Source organism: Epinephelus fuscoguttatus, linkage group LG19, assembly GCF_011397635.1.
Source record: "Epinephelus fuscoguttatus linkage group LG19, E.fuscoguttatus.final_Chr_v1".
Taxonomy (NCBI): Eukaryota; Metazoa; Chordata; class Actinopteri; order Perciformes; family Serranidae; genus Epinephelus; species Epinephelus fuscoguttatus.
The window spans coordinates 627,962-640,749 of NC_064770.1; the positions used below are offsets into that span (position 1 = coordinate 627,962).

The following is a 12,788-nucleotide window of genomic DNA, read 5'->3' on the forward strand; positions in this document are numbered from 1 at the left end:
AAAGTCATTACAGCTTATTACCCTCAATAACAGTATTCCCAACATCATCATAATTTCATAGAAATATTACATTTAACAGAATATCCTGTATGTCCTAACCTACATGCTGTGTGTGTGTGTGTGTGTGTGTGTGTGTGTGTGTGCGTGTGTGTGTGTGTGTGACATAAAGTAGGTAAACTGCAGATTTTGAAGAGAATCAGTACCTGGATGAACTGGATGGTCAGGGCGCTCTTCCCCACCCCTCCTCCTCCCACCACCACCAATTTGAATCTTTCCTCTTCTCCACTCATACTGGTTTGGAACTGGGATTTGTCCTGATCAGAAACCTTCTAGGGCCCGAGTCCCACCGTTCACCAACAGCAGTCAAAGACAACCAAACCACGACAAAATCCAAAATTCAGTCCTCGAGTAGACTCGCCTGTTAACGTTAATGTTAGCATAAGATACCCGCGTGGACGGTTTAATCGCCGCAGCTTCGAACTGAAACTTCTTTTACGTGAAGCTCATTCTCTACAAAGACGTTTTCAACACAACCAGACCTGACAACCACAGTCCCGCTGGACTTTAACTGTCCATCTGCCGAAGCAACAAGTAAAAGGCGCCAACCCACGGTGTTTGTGCTGTAGTCTTCGGGTTCGGAGCGGGGCTGTGTTGCTCGCTGGCTTCTTTTCTCCCCTCTCGGCTGTTTTCTCGGCCTCCAGGCTTCAGCTTCTAGGGCGGAACTGCTTCCTCTTTTCTTTTTCCTCAAGAAACTACAGTAGCTCGCGCACTACTTCTCACACACACGCACACACAGACATACACACACACACGAGCGGGTGTATCTGTGTGTGCGAAAAGACATGACAGAGCACGACACCACTCCAGCTCTCTTCTCATTAAACCACAAAACGAACCAGAACAAATTCCACTTTCGTGTGTCAGTTTCCTTATTTGGTCATCTGAAGAATCGTTACATCATTTCAACCTAGTGGCCCGCGCAGGTTATGAGAGCAGCACGAGGGCCAAACTATATCACTGTCACTATGATTAAGGCCTAGCCGGAATAATAGGGTGAATTCACCTAATGTGGGACATTTTTTGCAATTCAGACTTCTGGTCTATATTGCGATATGAAGCAAACACTTTCAATATACATCCAGTACCATTCTGAAATCCCCAGGTTGTGATCTAATGAAATCAAAAGAAAAAATACTGATATTACATTCCTAAAAGAAATGCTATACATATCAAAATTCTGATTGCCAAGTTGTCTCGGGCAGTCAGCATTTCCTAATGTGGGACAGTCATTTCCGTAATGTGGGACACTGAAAGGTCTGTTTAAAAGTCACCTTAATTCATATAATAAATGCTAATTTTCAAACGTGTCTGTTTACTAAAATAACCTTTAATGTTATTGCTGTTGATGCCAAATCAAACAACAGCAAAAAAAAAAAAAAAAAAAGATAGGGTTGTAATAGTGCTCCATGTTTTATTCCATAGTAGTCTACACGCCTACACACCTTTAACCCTGAGTTGTAGCATGGATTTTGGGACATTCCAGGCCCTGCAACCTCAGTTGTGGGACTCCACCAGCCCCAGCAATCTCTCTGAACTCTGCTATGGCTCCCCTCATTCTGTCTTCCCTCCAGTGGTTGAGCTTTCTTTCCCTTCTTTCTTTCTTTCCCTCGTTTCATCTCCCTGCCTTACTCACCTTTGCCATTGTGACCTGAAATACATTCCATTTAATTAATCAGTAATGTGATATCCTGTGCTAACTTCTGAATTTAAACATTGATCATGAACATTATTAAAAAAATCTAAAGTTAGAAACAAAAAACTCCTAAACCATTATAGCATTTGATACAATGATACAGCAATTCCCAGTTATTGAAAAACGTTTGCACTTTATTTAAAATATCCTAAATAATGCATCATAACAATAAAATCATGTAAACAACCATTGCTATTGCTCAGTATATTCAACTACACACAGTTTTGCCTAACAGAAGCACATCTGGAGCTGTCCCACATTAGGCACACCATACTGTCTCACTTTAGGGAGACATGTTTCCTAAAGTTGGACAGTAGGAATTTTGATTGAAATTCTAAATATTAAGAATATTTACACCACATTAGGATATTTTGTGATGCATAAACATGTTACAAACACATTCTGATAAACAATTAGCAATGTTGTTGTTTTTTTAAGAAATGTATGCCCTTAATATCAACTTTGTCTGAACACTATGTCACTAACCTCTTGGTGGTCTTCACACAGAGTGCTTCCTGTTTGAGGGCTGCCCCGCCCCAACAAATGATTGGACATTTCAGATTTCATGTAATTTTGATCATGTGATATCACAGCTTGTGTGAGCCCACAGTTACATTAACTTTCTTTTGCTAGGGGAAGACCTATCCCTGCTTAAGTGTCCCACATTAGGCAGTGTCCCACATTAGGCAAATTCACCCTATCTCATCTGTCATTAAACAGAAAGCTCGCACAGGCTCTCTGCAGCGCATCTTTTAGCTGGATCAAACTAAATGGGTTAACAAGGCTGTGTTATGTTACCTGTAGGTGTTATCTTCATTCCTCTAGAGCACTACGCCATTGTATTTGAAACTAAATGTGGAATGCTTTCTTTGGAAATCCGCCATGAGGCTACACATATCTCACATTTTTATCTGGATACCTGCGAGAAAGTTCCTACCCGAAACTTGGAGCCCACAATCAGCTGTCATGAAGGCACTTGTCTATTTAACTACCACTGACATTACAGAAAGCACAATGAAATCCACATCCATTAAAAACACATTATTCATTTCAACGCAGTGCAATGCTAATCAGTATTGATACTTTTAATCTTTTAAATCAACCTTGTTTTTTTACTTATGGCTGATAATAAAAACAGGGCCGCCCCTCCCTAAACGCAGAACACACGCTGTGCGTAGGGCCTCATCTTCCATGGGGGGCCACATTTTGTGCATGGGGACGCATTTGCGCATATGTGCAATGGATACGCACATGCGCTACCGTGAGGCGCGCGTAGAATCAGCTCGAGGAAGGAGAGAAGAGACCTGACCGCCCATGCGTCGCTAGCCTGAGTGTCAGACTGAAGCTTCCAGAACCTTCAGTCCATTGAAAGCGATTTACAAGGGGGAGGGAATTTGATTTTTCCCTAACCAATCAGTAGACATCAACGACTCACCCAGAATCTGACGTCATTAGTATCCATGCCTCGGGGGTGCTGAAAACAAGCAAGCATTGCCCGTTTAAAATGTCTCCGTTGTTGTGCACACCCAGTTGCATCGCTGTTAAATCCAGTTTAGCAGCTTCCTTACTTTGGTCCTCCATTAACGCGAGTAGTGGCGAAATACCTCGATAGCATTATTAATGTGGTCTGTAGGATCTGTAGCGGTCGCCATTGTTGCTACCCACCGGCGTACAGCTTGACATCAGCATGGCGCTGATTGGCTGATCGCTAGACCCCCGGCGTTCATTGGTCCGTCCAGCGTTTGGACGAGATAAATCGCAAATTCATTAAAGTATGCCAGACCAGACATGCAAGCCTACTCAGTTGAGTGGGCGGGGTCTATGGTCTGGAACCAGGCTAATGCGTCGCTGCAATGATTGACAGCACTCGACATCTGAACAATAAGAGGGGTGCGCTGGCAGGCCCTTACAGAGCTGCAGCAGGTGAAGAGCTGTCGACATGTTGTCCAAAAGAGCCTCAGGAGTATGTGCGGGGAAGGCAGGGCGGGCGGGCTCCATGGAGGGGGAAACCCGAGCTTCGGGGGTATGTGCGGGGCCGGGAGGTCGGATGCTCCCAGAGAGGGGAAAGGGAGAAATATAGCTAAGATGAAAATAGGAAAGAATGTCTCTGTATTTTATTTCTGTTTTCAGTGTTTAATTAAGGTGGGAGAGGCGGAGGGCTGAGGGAGATCGGACGCCTCCAGAGATGGAAGAGGGAGAAATAACAAAATAAGATTAAATAGGAAAAACCTGTCTCCCTCTTTTATTTTATTTTCAGTGTTTAATCAAGGGTGGGGGATTGAGGTGGTGGAAGTTACTTTCTTTTGATGAGTAATTGATGGCTATTTGTGACTCAGATTTGTTTATTTATTTATTTCAGTTTGAAGTTATTTTTATTTAATATTTATTTATTTATTTCAGGTTGAATTTTTTCATTTTATTTGACTCATACAGCCAAACTACTGTATCTACAGTACATTTGTTATTGCCAGTAAAGGTTGTCAAGTTAAATGGCAAGTTGTTGTACGGTCATTTTGTACCTATGATACATTTGGGATGGGGGGCCTCTGAATAAAATTTCGCTTAGGGCACCAATTTGGTCAAGGGCAGCCCTGAATAAAAATAACAACATGTTGCTGTCATTGTCAATGTAGAATTAATAGAAGATATGAACACATTTTCACATCTAACATTTCCATTTTACTTCATTTGCAAGATGTCACTGAGAAATCAGATGACCACAGAAAAATCAATGTTATAGTCATACTAACGTGCTGTTGGGCCCCTGTAAGTACCTTCTGCCCTCAAATATAATTCTAAAACTACCTGTTTTATCAGTTTATTTCATTCTTAAAAGAACTCAAAAATGTAGAAAATCAAAACAAAAGAACCTGCATCTCCAGTGCGCCTCCTAAATTATGTTATTATTGAGCAATGCTGAAAGAAAAAAACTTTCCCCCTGTATGGAGGACCGGAACTGCCAAAATTAAAAATAAATACATAAATAAATAAATGAATCAATAAATAAATTCTTATGCCATTAAATTTTACCAAAAATGCATAAAACATAAATGTAGGCATTAATTAACTGATAAAATCCGTTCTCACACATTCTTGCCGCAGTAGCTCAGTCCATAGGGACTTGGGTTGGGAACTGGAGGGTTGCCTGTTCAAGTCCCTATGCGGACCAAAAATATGGAGTGTGGACTGGTAGCTGGAGAGGTGCCAGTTCACCTCCTGGGCACTGCAGAGGTGCCCTTGAGCAAAGCACCGAACTCCCCAACCGCTAGGTGCGCCTGTCATCGGCAGCCCCACTCTGACATCTCTCCACTTAGTGCATGTATAGGTCCTGTTTGTGCGTGTGTGTTCGGACCTGTGTGTAATTGACAACAGAGTGAAAGAATTGAATTTCCCCTCGGGGATAAATAAAGTAAATAAATAAAATTAAAATAAATTAAAAAATTAAATTAAAATTAATTCTTTGTACATTTACATTCCTACATATATTTTAACATTTACATTCCCTCACACATTCTTTGTACATTTACATTCCTACATACATTTTAACATTTACATTCCTTCCCTCATTCTTTATACATTTACACTTCTTCATACATTTACACTCCTTCACACATTCTTTGTACATATACATTCCTTCAGACATTTAATACAATTTATACATTTACATTCCTTCCTGAATTCTTTTCACATTTACATTTCTTCATGCATGCAAAAGGCATGAAGAAATGTAAATGCAAGTAAGGGGGCTGTCCAAAGTGTGTCACCCCTATGACACACTTTGGACAGCCCCCTTATTTGCATTTCCTTTTCTTACCCTGCCACATGAAGAAATCGAAATGCAAATGAGGGGGCTGTCTAAAGTGTGTCATGGGGGTGACACACCATGGACAGCCCCCTCATTGTTGCTCGCACTCAGATACCATGTTGCTTGCACCAATTTCCTGCTCGAGCTTTGGCTTTTCTCCTCATGCTCAAACTGCTTCTGTGTGCTCACTGCTCGCGGAATTTCTGCTGTCAGATTTCTGCCCAGCTCTTGGATTTTTTTGTGTAACAACCCTGTCAAAATGCATTTGCTTTAGTTTTAGAGCGTATGTATATATGTGTATATATATATATATATATTATATGCTAGTAAAAATACTATACTAAAATAAATACTATAATACTTTACTATTCTCGTAAAAAGAGAGACAAATACAGGCACACATTATATATATAAAAAAAATTATATGTGCTTTTGCTTTCAAGCTGATGCTAAATTAAGTGGAGATTGTTAATTTGTCTTTAGCACATAGAATAGATATAAATTTAGGTATGATGCAAATTAGCAACAACAGGCATAAATGGAAAAATATGGTAAACAAAATAAATAAATAATAATAAAACACATTTTCCTGTCTCAGGTATGTAGATTTTATTGATGCCACACAGTTATTTTCAATTTCCTGACTATAACACCAACTATTATAGTTCAATGTGAAACAGAGCTCAAGCTTTTCACTTAGAACACTGGTGCTAGGAAGTGCATTGTGATTTCCATCAGAGTCTCCATCACTGCTGCTCCTGTTGTCAGTACTCTCACTACTGCTGCTTTCATCACCTGGTGTAGAAAAAAGAAATCACTGTAGCCAAGTGCAGACATTTTTAACTACATTTCCTCTGTGCATGGGGCCTGTGTAGGCTGCGTACAGACTACACTCCTAACCAGGTGATGAAACTGGTGCGTCAGTAGCTTAGTGGATAGTGCCAACGCCCCTGTTACTGCCATTTTCATCACCTGATGTAGGGGTGTAGTCTTCATCACTATCCCCACTGTCAAGACAGCTGTCGTCATTTTCGACTGGTGGAACCCTGGTTTGAAGTTCACCTGGTCGCTTCCCATAGAACATTGATGCATTCATTTTGTTCTGTGTTGTGAAAAAGCACAGAAATTGCATTTATACCCCAGCATGCTATTTTTTAGAATGTTTATAGAAATTAACTAGAATGGCATTTCCCAAAGAAAATGCATGTGAGTGCTGAAATCCATGTAAATACAGCATTATTTCGATGCAGCCGTTATGGCCGAATGTAGCCATTATGGCCGAATGTTTGTCACATTAAGTCTATTCCAATATGTCAGATGTAGAAGCAAACAATAAGATGGCACGTATTTTTACCTTAGCACAACTTACCTCATATTTGACAATTTCTCCAAATTTGCAACCTTTTTTCTTTAATAAACTTTATTTCAATTCTTCAGTTTGAACACTGACAAAAATATACAAAGATTAACAGAATCAGGGGTACATACATTCAGTTTAAAATGAGAATTTTAAGGCTTTGTAGAAGTTCATAGTCTGAATGGCTTTCTTATTCATCAGTCCTTTTAGTGTTTCAAAATACAGTTTCATTTCATTCTTAAACTGGTGGATATTGGGTTTCCTTTCAGTCAATGGCGGTTTTAGGCGGGGGCCAGCAGGGGCCAGAGCCCCCGTAACTCCGAGTCCGGCCCCCCCTGTGGCCCCCCCTCCGACTCCTCGGAGGGGGAACGCGGAACTAAATCGTCTCAACAGGTTGCCGGTCGGACCACTTAAAGAGGCGCACCCAGTGAATCATGCAGAATACACCACACGAGAAGGAAAAGGGCCTGAGTTTTCTAGTGTTTAGTGTTTCCCATACATTGACTAATTTGCCCTGCCACAGTCTCCAAAAACTGGCCAGATATAAAATGCCTCCGGTAAATGAACGTCACTCTGTAGCGCACCGGCTGGAGCTCCTGCTGGGAATTCTTCGGCTCCCCCCTCCCTCCCCTCCCCCTCCCCCTCCCCGGCCTCACCACAGACGTCGCTCTCCTAGCGCTAATGTGAGCCTGAGTTGATATAGCAGACCGCATTTCTAAGCGGAACATTGAGGAATACTGACATCCACTTCGTGAGCATTCTTGAAAACACCCAGAACACATCAGTAGAGAATTGTGTGGCTGATTTAAAACAACTCTGAGCCTGCACGGCAACATACAGCACCATTGAGGTAAGCTCTGAAAACTTTTTCCTTTTCATTTGACTCATGCCTGTCACATCATGTTTGTGTAGTGGTGTGAAATACGATCCGGAGTTTTCATGGGTCTTTTATTTTGAAAATCGACTGGATACTCTCGTCTATTCTGCGCCTGACTTGTTTGACTCATTTGGTCTGTGCAAATTGACGCGCCGTCAGAAATAGACCCGGCGCGTAATTTTAGCGGAGCGGAGCGCCGAGCCGCTTCTAGGCCGCGGCTGGTGGAGCAGCTTCTTGAATGGCTGCTATTAGCTCCAGCACCCGCGCCTCGGCCGGATCGCGCACGCCACGGATCCAGTGGGTTGCTATAAATGGGCCTGTTCCAGAGGCATTCAACTACCTGAGGGCTTTTGAAATGCTCTGATTCAGGGTGCTGTACTTGCAAATCGAGAGGGAGTGAGGAAAGCAGTAATTTGTGCCTGTTTGTGTGTAATTTATTTGAATCTCACCTTTTGTTTTCCTTTCGTTTTGCGTATTTTGTATTGTTTTGCGTATCTGGAACTGTACTTGTGAGTGTGAGAATTTTAAAAGAATATTTTGTCTGCACATGATTTTAAATATTAAAATAGCCCTCCAGAGGCAGATCAGTAGGTCAGTCATTTTTCTTTTGATTACTGAAATGTTTAACCACTAATACTTAGCCGTATTTTAAGTGTAACCCTTAACCATAACATACAACTAGTGTTTTTATCAGTAAAAATGGAACATTTTTCACACATAAAAAGCACAAAGATGTTGAAATCTAGGCATATTCTGCCATCATAACTTTGCTCTCAGAATTCACCAGATTGATGCCTTTAAATCAAATACAAAATTTTCTCCCGGGGGAGCATGCCCCCGGACCCCCTTACACATATATATATCTTATTGTTCAGACTTAGATATTTGACCGTACTTGTATGTGCCCCTGTATCAAAAGGACTGGCCCTAGCTTGGCCCCCCCCCCATTGAAACTGGCCTAGAACCGCCACTGCTTTCAGTCCATTTGCATTTATGTACATAAAACTTTACATATAAAATAAGAAGGTTTAGTAAGTAAACATGACTTCTGTCCATATTCTTTTTCTCAAAATAAAAAATAACATCCCTTTTTTGCAGATTAATCTTAATCCCACATAAATATTCAAACACATTTTCAACATCTATCCAAAAGAATTTAACATAAATGCATTCATAAAATAAATGTACAATTGTTTCTGTGTCAGTGTTACAGAATACACAGGATTCAGAAAGATCAGGTCCGTGCTTTATAATAAAGTGGTTTGTTGGATAAATTGAATGTAAAATTTCAAAATTAATTTCACTAATTTTATTATTGATCAATTTTTTTATAGTAAATCCACACCGATTTCCAATTAATGTTAACAAATTGATTATTCCAATAATTATTACTACGAGAAGTTGTAGGGCAGCGTATCATATGTCTAAACAGTCTGTTATTGCATTTGTTATCTTTCATATTGACACCATTTAGTAGAATATCAGTCTTCAACACTGGCTGTTCAATAAGATGTATAAGATGTAATTGTCAGAGAAATGGTTATGAATGAGATCGTGATGAATAGGTGAGTGCAGATTAGCAGATGAATGAACGGGATGGAGATGACGTCATCGGAGGGGGAGTGCAGATTTGCAGATGAATGAATGGGATGGATGGGTTGGCCTGGGTGGGGTGTAGATGTGGGCGGAGAGATTCAGTGTGGGGGTTCCATCTCGTGTCCTGATGAGCCCGTGCTGTTAGGAAGCCCCCAAAAGAGTCTGGTTAAGTGAGACTTAGTCTGTCGTGTGCTAGACGGAGATCATTGAGGTTATTGTGGATGTAGATTTGACAGGCTTGTGAAGACCAGCGGCCGAGGACCTGGATGACTTGGTCTGAAATTCCCAATCTGGCAGCTGAGGAGGCAGTGCCGATGCGGAATGAATGGCACTGGTCAATGGCTCGTGCGGGCCGAGAAGGAGTGGAGGCGAAAGATGTAGATGGGAAAGGATACTCCTAACTGATCGGTTTTATTCCTACGGAGTGTGAATATGAGCGAGTCGGAAGTGTGAGTGGTGATGTCGGATTGACTGGGATGACGGAAGGATGACAGATGAGGTTGGAGCAAATTCAGAGCACCTCAGAAATCCGAAGAAAGCGAGTAGAAACATTGATTCCAGTGTTAAGTCGACTGTGGAAGAAATGTAACTGGAGCGCGGAGTGCGTATGCAGCGGTAGAGCAGATCGGAGGTGAGAGCGTCTGGCTGTCAGCGCCGGTTCGTGCTTTCGTAAGCCTTTGATTAGCATGGTGATGTGAGAGTGCGAGATTGACTGACAGGGGAGGCCGGTGGATAATTTATGGAATAAATTGATACCAGCCAGATATGTTTGTATGCTGGAGGCCCGGATCTTTGTTACAGTGTTACAGTGTGTGATGAAGTTGCACATGGACATGGCGTCCAGAGAGGGAAATGGTAGACGATAAGTGGCGTGGTAATTCTTGAAAGAGTTCCAGCCGGTGAGGTAAGAAGATAGCGTGCTTGGTGCTAAACTGTTAAGGATGGCTTCTTGGGAGGTGCGAGTGAGATTTGCCAGATGAGGATTTAATTGAATATGGTAGCTGAAAACTGTGGGATCGGTGTGGGATGGACATCCGAGTCTGGAGCCGAGCGTCTGAATTTCTGGAATGAGAAGCAGGAAAGCGGGTCGGCGATGGCGTTGTGGTGACCGGGAATGTGAGACGCACGGAGGATGAATTGATGCTGAGCTGAGTTGAGAGTGAGTCTGCGGGTGGATGGCATGATGGCTGGGGAACGGGAACGGCCTTGATTGATGATATCTACTACTGCTGTGTTGTCAGGGTGAATGGCGATGCCTTTTTTAGACTATTCGTGCCCCCAAATTAGTGTGGCGATGATCACAGAATAGCCTACGGCTCATACGGAGCAGACAAGGGAGAGCGTGACTCTGCGTCAAGGGTAGGGTTGTCAAAAGTATCGATGCTCTGATAAGTATCGATACTCGAACGCTATATCCGGATACAATACTAATTTACAAAAGTATCGATACTAACAGTGCACGCCACCTCAGCGCCTGTCGGGTGCGCGCGACGGGTCCAGCGGGCAGCATCTGGCAGGCACAGAGCCCTCGCTGCAACCCAGCTTGTTGTCGTCGCTGTGCATGCATGCACACAATTCTGTTGCTGTAATATGGCCAGCGCAGCTGCAGGAGGATCAGAGCAGCCAGTTTTGGTCAAAAATGATAAAGGAAAAAGCGCTCTTTGGAAATATTTAGCGAAGTGAACACAACACGCTGCAGACGGCAGGTCCCCTCACTAGCAGCTGAGCAGCTGGTGTCGCCAGCATCAAACTAAAATATAACTCTTAACGTTTATGTGGGAGCTAAGCAGAAAACTTTATCAGCCATGCCCGTCTGTAACATTGATAATGTTAGTTTAACAGGACAACACGATTAGGCTATGTGTGTCTGAAAAGTTATGTTAACTGTAAGGTCACAGATTGAAGCTGAAAAAGCGTATGGTTGCTCCCGTGACCCCTGGTTCTCTGATCACATAGTGAAGTAGAAACAGGAGCATCCTGAGCCTAAACTACCAACTCTATTTGATCAGCAACGAAAATATGGTGCCAATTCACCAGAAGCATAAGCAGGGCTGTAGATAAATACATTTGTATGGACAGATCTTGTTTCTGGTTATTTATTTTGGGGGGATTTTTGTTGTTATCATTGATGTTACTGTTCTGATCTTTATTTAGAAAATGACATGCCTCTTAATTTTTGCTGCTGTATCGAAAATGGTATCGAGTATTGAATATTTTCCTGGGTACCCGTAATGAGTTTGAAATTTGTATCGTGACAGCCCTAGTCGAGGGACTCGAGCTCGGAGGGCCGAGCAGCAGCAAACCAACTCCCTCCATAATACCCGCCGAAACCTACAGAGGGAGCCGCGTCCGTGGAGTGCTGAGGCGGGAGTGCGGTGGAGGAGCCATGATAGTGCATGCAGAGGCCGGGTGAGAAGGGGCGCCGCATAAGTCGCAGGAGAGGGAGGAACGAGCTGCGTCGTCGGAGTTGGACTCAGACAGGTTGACTTGCAGCACGTGATCCATCGGTGAGTGCGCACAAAAAACACACTTACTGAGATACGCAGGGTCGCCAATGTTCGAGAGATCTGACAGGCCCGTGGTAGCGCTGCGCTGGTATATATACACGTTAGTCAGGTGATTAGGGGAGTGGTTGAGGCGTGGTCCTGCTCCTGAACCTAAGTTAAACAATTAACTTCATTTTTGGAATAAGGGGTTGGAAGTTGGACTGTATTCTGTTTGCAGATATGTTACTTCCTCTTTAACAGGAATACCTTCGAATTCCGCTGTATGAATATTGCCATCTTTAAGAGGAAAAAGGGTGCACTTTTTAATGTTCAGAGTTAGACCTGTTACTTTAGAGAACAAATTGAGAAAATTTATAATTTTTCTAACCTGCATTTCGTCCTTTAAAAAGATAGCAGTGTCATCAGCCAGTTGACAACATTTAGGGCCCTATTTAGATGGTTTAAAACGCGAAGCCCAGGCGTGCGGCGCATGGGCGTGTCCCAGTCACTTGCTAGTTTGACAGCGCGTTTTTAGATTATGTGCCATGGCGGAGAGTCTGTTGACTTTAGACCAGGTTTTTGTTGGTCACTGGCGCATTTGCTTTTTACGTCATCTAACTAGCAACACGCCATGACTGCACCTGACCACTCCTCATTTTTAGACGAACACGCCCAGAGAAGCGCAAGTTCATTTGCTAGTTAGACGACGAGGGCGCAGGGTGTGAAAATGACAGCTGCGCCTGCATCTAAATAGCAATGACACTTGCGACATGGATTATGCACCCTCCGCCGTCCGCTTTAGACCGTCTAAATAGGGCGCCTAATCTCTTTTCCTAAGATTTTGATACCTTTACAGTGTCAAAAGCTTTATATATGTATATGAATAAAATGTAACCGTTGTCTGCCATGTAATC

At 42.7% G+C, this 12,788-nt stretch overlaps 2 protein-coding genes across 7 annotated transcripts in view; one reads left to right on the forward strand and one right to left on the reverse strand.

Annotated features, from left to right (window-relative positions):
* rras (RAS related) overlaps positions 1 to 924 on the reverse strand; it is a 51,899-nt gene extending 50,975 nt beyond the window's left edge. The window contains exon 1 of one of the 2 annotated variants that reach the window (XM_049560352.1): positions 204 to 924. In XM_049560352.1, the coding sequence (XP_049416309.1) occupies positions 204 to 290 (87 nt within the window). In that variant the 5' untranslated portion in view covers positions 291 to 924. The remainder of the gene's footprint in view (positions 1 to 203) is intronic. The other variant, XM_049560353.1, reaches the window with a different exon arrangement.
* LOC125878876 (uncharacterized) overlaps positions 1 to 12,788 on the forward strand; it is a 189,120-nt gene that overhangs the window by 90,983 nt on the left and 85,349 nt on the right. The window contains exons 1-2 of one of the 5 annotated variants that reach the window (XR_007447805.1): positions 7,585 to 7,765; positions 11,647 to 11,895. The exons of the other annotated variants lie outside the window; for them this stretch is intronic. The gene's annotated coding sequence lies outside the window, so the exon portion shown is untranslated. Of the gene's footprint in view, positions 1 to 7,584; positions 7,766 to 11,646; positions 11,896 to 12,788 lie in introns of those variants that run through there. 5 annotated transcript variants of the gene reach the window in all.